Genomic DNA, 7,606 nt, shown 5'->3' with positions numbered 1-7,606 from the left:
TCCGTTGCCGGACACAAAAAAAAAAAAAAAAAAAAAAAAAAAAAAAAAGAAAAGAAATAGGCATATGTAGGGGGAACAAAGGTGACTGTTTCAGAGAATGCTTTGAGCCCACAATTAACACTTTTCTACTGGTAGCATCAAGAGACTAAATCATTCAGACCAGAAGACAATTTGCTGGTGAGGGGGGCTTTCACAGTTCTGTGACTCACATATTTGGGAAGGGACAATGGGAAAGCAAAGACTTTCTCCTCTTTAAATGAAGAACCCGAGACCTTGAGATGGCCCTTGGGTGATAGACGATATCTTCGGTAGGATTGTTTTTCTGTGATGTAGCTCGTGGTCATAGCCTAAGAAACAAGAGCCTCCGGGGGACAATGGGAAAGCAAAGACTTTCTCCTCTTTAAATGAAGAACCCGAGACCTTGAGATGGTCCTTGGGTGATAGACGATATCTTCGGTAGGATTGTTTTTCTGTGATGTAGCTCGTGGTCATAGCCTAAGAAACAAGAGCCTCCGGCGAACTGTGTAAACAGCAGTTCTGTGACTACTGGCTGATCTCAGATGGTGTTTAAAAAGCACATGCCATGCCCAGAAGGCTAAGAAGATACCATTCATCACCATGACTTCTGTAGGAGCACACAAGTCAGCCAAAGACACTTGGTGGGGCTTGATGACTTGGACCACTGCAGCCTGCACTCGGGATGTGTTGTAAGCAGCATTACCAAAGCAGTGGTTAAACTGAACTATCTGGGGCTGGCCAGAATAACATCCTAATGGGGCAGGGCAACCAGAATTTCCACATAATTGATGGGGAAGAAGCCTGACTGGCCATGAAGCATCCCCTCATACCAGTTCTCGTCAATTTGGTTAGTGAGTGTGATGATATCGCCCTCTTTAAAACCCAACTCCCCTTCATTTTCAGGTTCAAAGTCATACAGAGCTCGGCAGCAGGGCTGGTCCATTGCGACACCTGGGGGTAAGAGCAGGAGAGAAGAACACAGAAGGACAAGGGGTATTTAACTCATGGTATCTACCACCTGCTGCACCCACCCACCTGGCTTGCTGTTCTCCTTCTTTTCTCCCTCATTCCTCTTCCTGTGGAAGCTTCCTCTTGCTACTAGATCCCAGTATCCGCTGCCTGGGCATCTTGCCCTCTACCAGTCTTTAGCTTTCTCACATCTTTGGAAGCTGCTGGGTACTCCTGTTTCTGTTTCCAGGGTGAAAAATGGTCACATCTGCTCTTGCAATATGTACAGCAGAGTTCGCTAAGGTTTGACTTCCTGATAATGCCCAGAGATGGAAGACCCATAACTTAAGGAGTTTATAATGAGATTTAGGTTAATAACACAGGATGGCCAGGATTCTCTCATGTTAGCACTTTAAAATCTCAGCACATTTGAAATAGTACAATTAATTACAGGACAATGATTTGCAACCTCAGAATAATAGTTCAGCTTTCATTCTTAAAATAATAATTTCAGCCTCTGGAAAACTGCTATAATGTGGTGAAAACAAAATAATATAAAATACCGGGTTCAAGTTCTTCCTCTGTGTAACCTTACACAACGCATTTCACTCTTAGTTTTTCTGTTTAAAACTGGACATAACAGCAGAACTTACTTCACATCACTATTGTGGCTATTCACTGAAATTATGTAAAAAAATATATATAATTTATACTTGGTAAACGGTTGCATTTATAAGTATGAGCAGTGCATTGAAGCTATGGCATATAAAAAATAATGTGCTCTACCTCGAGTAAAATAACGAAGGATGGAATCATCCTTAAAATGTATCTTAAAAGGGACATATTTTAAATGATCTAATATATTAATGTAGCATACATACACGTGTGTACTGACTCAGACAAGTGCACATAGCTCCCATACCATTTAGGTGGCTTGGAAGGGAAATAACCTATTTTTTGATTTGGATAAAGCAGCAAATTAATGAGTCTCCAAAGAATGAAAAGTGAAATATACAGTTATTTCTGGTCAGGGAGAAGCACAGTTCAAGATAATTTAAATGACTAGTACTGGTAACCAGCTAACTTCAGGGAGTCACTGCTGTTTACACCACACACTGGGGGCTCTGAGCAGTGGAGGTGAGAACAAAGGGCAGAGGGCTCCACCTACTGGCTCACTCTTTTCATTCATAGTCTCCTGATGGTATCTTTTTAAAAGAATTCTACTGTTGACCATCAAGCACTAGTCATACAAGGAAAACAGGAGAGAGCTGCATATCTTTAAAATCCATACCCATGGGCCGGCCCGTGGCTCACTAGGGAGAGTGCGGTGCTGATAAAATCCATACCCAGTATAATACAGTTCCCACATCTTCAACCAAGCAAATATTAAAGTTGAAAATGTCTCAAGCACAGGCTTTTGTTTAATTTGTGTGTAGCGGCTGGAAAGCGATAGTAACAACAAGAAGAATGCATTATTGGGCATGCATCAATATTCCTGAGAGAAAATAAAACTTAGCTTGTATTATACCAACTTTAGTACCACATCATGATGAATTGGTCAGGGGTTGGGGGGTAGGAAAGGAAATCTAGCAGATGAGATTCAAAACACATTCTTCTGCAAATATATTCAACCACATGCCCCTGTGACTCAGGAAATCCAGCTCAACACATTCCCGGAGCTGCTGTCTATGGTCACATGTGGATGTACGTGGGTACGCCTGCCCAGGGGCAGCATTCCCATGCATGCTAGGTTCACAGAAGAGGAAAGGCAGGGAAAAAAGTGAGGCCACCAGCTCTAAACAGGCAAGTTAAGGTCATCACAAAGGAGGGCCAAAACCAAATGTGTTACTTAGGAGGTTAGCAAGTGCTGATGACTGAGAATGAGGAAAAAGCGACATACAAAGAAAGTTCTACTGAAAGGAAGGAAAATGAGGGAAAGAAAAGTCAATGAGAAAGGAAAAAGGGATTCCTTTCACAGAATTTCTACTGAAAAACCATCCTGTAAAAAACGTTATTACTGTATATTTCTTATGCAGCCAGATTGGATTGCTCCTAGAATTTCTGGAAAAGTGTCAACAGATGTGCCCAAAACCTATATAATGGGATGTGCAGGTCTAAGCTTCTTACCTGCAGGTTTGGGAGTGCCCATGTGGGAGAGACCCCCGTTGGGCTGAGTACTGTCTCCAGCTGGAAATTCCAGGCTCATTCGTGGTTTAGGCTGATATTCCCTTTTAGGCTGAGATGAAGCTTGTCTAATTCTGCATTGAAAAGGAGGAGGAAAAAAAGATTATGCAGTCAAGTAAGAATTGAAAATAAGAGCAATAATAAAATTCAGGAAATACTAGATGGATTTGCTAGCATTGGTGGGTGACCCAATTTACTCAATGGTCACAAACTAATCCAGCACAGTACAGTGTGGGAAATCTGAAAAGGACCCATAGTTTTCCTATATGTGTACATCTGTGCTTTTGGTGATGTCCCTCTATAGTCATATCCTGTCTTCGTTCTTTCCATCCCTCACTTCCTCCCACATTTATTCAGAGCTCTTTATGCAAATATGTACTGTGCTAGGTGCCAGGAACACAAAGATGAATAAGACACAGTCCTTGCCCTCAAGCAGCTTATGGTCCATAGGGGAGACAGAACATATACAACTGATTACCATAAATCATACTAAGTGCTGTTATAAAGATATCTGCAAAGTGCTGCAGGAACTCAGGGGTGGGTGGGGTGCTGGTAAAGGAAGAGTCCACCTTTCCATGGGGAAGCTGAAGAAGGTTTAAAGAAAGAGGCGAAAGATATGTAGGAGTTGCTTCCAGATGAACATGTGGAAGAAAGCTATTCCATATAGAGTATGAGAAAGTTTGAAGAGAGGAAAGGAGGAAATACTGCATGCTCTGAGAAAAGTGAGCAGTTTGAAATATGAGGAGGAGAAAAAGAACAAGGGGAGACAGGAGGTAAGTGGAAAGGTATGGCCAATAAATGTATTCTAAATACCCCTGAATGTTTTCAAGTTTCAGGCATTCAGTAAGCAAAGTATGTAATAGATTTGCAAGGGTGGGGAGGGTTAGGGTATGGTGATCATAGAATGATACTAAGTTTGAACATATTTCAGAGGAAAAAAAGGAAAGTGACGACTTCAGGCTTAACACATGTCACAAAGACACATAATATTTCTTTAATATTTTGAAGTGTAAAGTTTTAAACCTTTCTGGAGGCTTCAGTGTTATTCACATGTCCACTGAAGTAAGATGCACTATCAAAGCACTAAAAAGAAAATATAGGAAGAAGAGGAGATCGGCCAGATGGAAACAGTGGAAATAGGTGACACTTCCAATAATAGTGCAGCATAATATGACTGGAGTCTTCATTATGCAGGTAGCCATGTGATCAGCTAGGAGAGTCTAACCTGGTCATGATCTGAGAATAAAGTCTGCTGACATGATCCTTTCAGGTATATATGTTTAGCAAAACCATCCTGCTTAATCTGGCTAAATAAAACAGCACATATTACAGTATATATATGCAGGGCTACTGCATACAGCTGTGCAGGCTGTGCCCCACAACTCCAGGAAGCCCCATTCACAGCCCCACTGTGAGGTGCAGATGAGGAGGTAGAATAAGCTGATGAAAGCAGCTCTCTTGATGGCGGAAAACTTGACTGCCATTCAGAGAGACACAACGTGAAAAGGCACAGGCTTTCAAAAAACAGGCTATGCTTGACTGGGAGCCGCAGCTGTACCACCAAGTGACCCTGGGCTAGTAGTTCACATCCCTGAGCCTCAGTTTGTTCATCTGTTAGTTGAGGCAGAAAGTACTCAGTTTACAGGGCTGTTCTAAGATTGATGATGGTATGCATTCAGTACCCACATGGAGTATCTGCTCAGCCGATCATATCTGGTAGCATCAGTAGTATCCTGGTCAACATTTGTGGCAGCCAAAACAGGATCCAATAATCTCATAAACATATGATTAGATTCAATAGAACAAGGTAAAACAAAGCCCAGGACAAAATAAAATGTAAACAAACAATCCACACAGTGCCAGTGTAGGATCAGCAGCAATTTTGGTAGAAGTCTGTCTCCAAATGTATTCTATTATTTCCATTTCTTTACACACCATTTTATAGCAAGAAAATGCAAATGTGAAATTCAGGGAACTGAAATACCTTTCCTCCAGTCTGACGGTGACTTGTTGCAGGATCTGGACTGCCTGTTTGTGGTACTCCAGCTGGGCTTGCACGAGCGCAGAGAGCTGGCTCACCTGTTCAATCTGCAGATTGATGGGGTAACCTCCTTAGTTACCAGGTTGTTTTCCTTAAGCAGCTACTACTACCCTATACATATAACAGAGCTGGCCAGCCATACAGCCCAGTGCTGGGTGATGCTGATGACTGTGTGGTGAGCCAGGCTAAGATAGATAGTTCTGCAGGTTCCAAATTGATTAAGGTTAAGAACATCCTTACGCTTGGAACCATGCATATCAGTACCATAAGAAGCAGCAACATTAATAAGAATGCTCATGAAGACTACATAACTCTCATTAAATAGTCTCACTCTTAGCTACAACCTTGTTGTTAGGATTTGGCTTCTTTTATTCATGTCCTATAGGAAAAAGATGCATTGATCAAAGGACTCTTTGCTCCCTATAATTTTCATGCTAAATTAATGTTAGTGCTGTTAATAAAAATGTGAATACTGGTTTCTCGTATCAGGCACCATGGGAGGCAGTATAGTACAATGGAAAATCTTTTGTCCTCTCTGAGCCTCATCTGTAATGTAAAGGGGTTGGATCAGGTGACATGTTGAGTTCATTCCAGCTCTAATATTCTAAACATCCTTGTTACTCTTCATTTTGTGTCTTGTGTTGTGATTAGCTGAGTAATAGCCTCCAAGTCAACAGAGGAAATGTTGTCCCATGAGTTTGGGGGTGGGGCGGCCCCAGGGAAGGAGCAGTGTGATTCAGGTCATCTCTCATGCACACAGTATTTCTCAAGTAGTTAGGTAAACACAAGTTGTTTTACATAAACACAAACCTACACTGTCTCTGGGTGGTGGGAAAGTCTGGCTATGTTCAACATGCCTTCCCTAACACAGTCAAGAGTAAGGCAATTAAGTAATATGGTGGTTAATTTTAGGTGTCAACTTGACTGAGTTAAGGGATACCCAGATATCTGGTAAACCATTATTTCTAGGTAAATCTAATAGGCATTTCCAGAAGAGATTGGCATTTGAATCAGTAGACTTAGTAAGGAAGGTCTCCCCTTATCCAATGTGGGTGGGCGTGACCCAATTGGCCAAGAGCCCAGATAGAACAGAGAGAGGAAAGATGAATTCTCTATCTTTCTTCTGGGGCTAGGACACCCATCTTCTCCTGCCCTTGGACATCAAAGCTCCAGGCTCTCCAGCCTTTGAACTCCGGGACTTGCACCAGTGGCTCACCCTCAACCCCCACCATTGGGTGCTCAGGCCTCCAGCCTCAGCTCCCCTGGTTCTCAGGCCTTTGAACTTAGACTAAGTGCTGGCACCGGCTTCCCTGGTTCTTCAGCCTACAGATGGCTTATTGTAGGACTTCTCAGTCTCCATAATCATGTGAGCCCATTCCTGGAATAAATCCCTTCTCATAATCTATATTTATATCCTATTAGTTTTGTTTCTCTGGAGAACCCTGACTAATACAGTACTAAGTACATAAAGGCTCTATAAACATCTTGGAAGAAGTTGATCAGCAACTGATGGGTACTAGGTGGGTATGAACAAGGACAGGAAAGCTGGTTTAACAGGTCTTATTACATGAGTGGTCAACGGAGAGATTGCCTTCACAGCTTCAAAGTTAAAAGAACTCAACAGAATGTAACCTGCAAAGCCATGAATAATAATTTAGTACTCTGGAAGTATGAAAGCAGCTTTTAAACTATCTCATCTATGCCCTAAATGTAGTAACTATGCTACAATTATCAATCTCAATAAAAATTAATTTTTCAAAGAAAATGTCAAATTTACTTCAAAATACAGAAAATACAGAGCATTTTAATCTTTGCTGAGCACTCAATTCTGAATGTACAAGTTCATGGAAAGGCTCATATTATCTTTTAATTCTATTTTTCCACGAACTTTTTGAAGCACCCTTGTATTTTAGTTGATATTCTTTCATAATATGAAGTCAGTCTGCCCTATATTTCAACAAAGTATGTTTTTTAAGCTATGTGATTTATATATAGATCATCAGAAACATTCTTTATCTTCCCACTATTGGTAGTACTTTAAGATTCACTAATAGACAAAAATCTAGTTAAATCAAACTACTGGAATATAGAAAGAACTTTACCATTTCTCAGTCTATTTTATCATTTAAAATTATTTAAAAGAAATAAATTTCTGGGCCGGCCCAGTGGCGCACTGGATAGTGCGCCGCTTGGGAAGCGCGGCGGCGCTCCCGTCCGAGGGTTCGGATCCCACGTATAGACCGGTTCCCGCTCACTGGTTGAGCGAGGCGCGGGAGCAACACCGAGGCTTGCGATCCCGTTGCCGGTCCCCGGTCCGGTACGGGGGCAACACTGAGGGTTGCGATCCGTTGCCGGACACGGAAAAAAGACAAAAGACAAAAAAAAAAAAAAAAAAAAAAAAAAAAAATTTTTACC

General features: G+C 41.6%; 1 protein-coding gene across 2 annotated transcripts in view; it reads right to left on the bottom strand.

Moving 5' to 3' along the window:
• Nucleotides 1–30: 30 nt before the first annotated feature.
• Nucleotides 31–7,606, bottom strand: part of SH3GL2 (SH3-domain GRB2-like 2) — an 11,366-nt gene continuing 3,790 nt past the window's right edge. The window contains exons 4-7 of one of the 2 annotated variants that reach the window (XR_551792.1): nt 5,135–5,238; nt 3,094–3,224; nt 511–969; nt 31–362 (exon numbers count right to left, since the gene is read on the bottom strand). Coding sequence is in view for 1 of the 2 variants with exons in the window: in XM_008590109.1 (XP_008588331.1) it covers nt 770–969; nt 3,094–3,224; nt 5,135–5,238 (435 nt within the window). In the remaining variant the exon portion in view is untranslated. Of the gene's footprint in view, nt 363–423; nt 970–3,093; nt 3,225–5,134; nt 5,239–7,606 lie in introns of those variants that run through there. The other variant, XM_008590109.1, reaches the window with a different exon arrangement.

Source organism: Galeopterus variegatus, unplaced genomic scaffold (assembly GCF_000696425.1).
Source record: "Galeopterus variegatus unplaced genomic scaffold, G_variegatus-3.0.2 Scaffold5847, whole genome shotgun sequence".
Classification (NCBI taxonomy): domain Eukaryota; kingdom Metazoa; phylum Chordata; class Mammalia; order Dermoptera; family Cynocephalidae; genus Galeopterus; species Galeopterus variegatus.
Note: the sequence above shows the minus strand (reverse complement) of the source record. Positions and strands in the feature narration are given on the sequence as shown.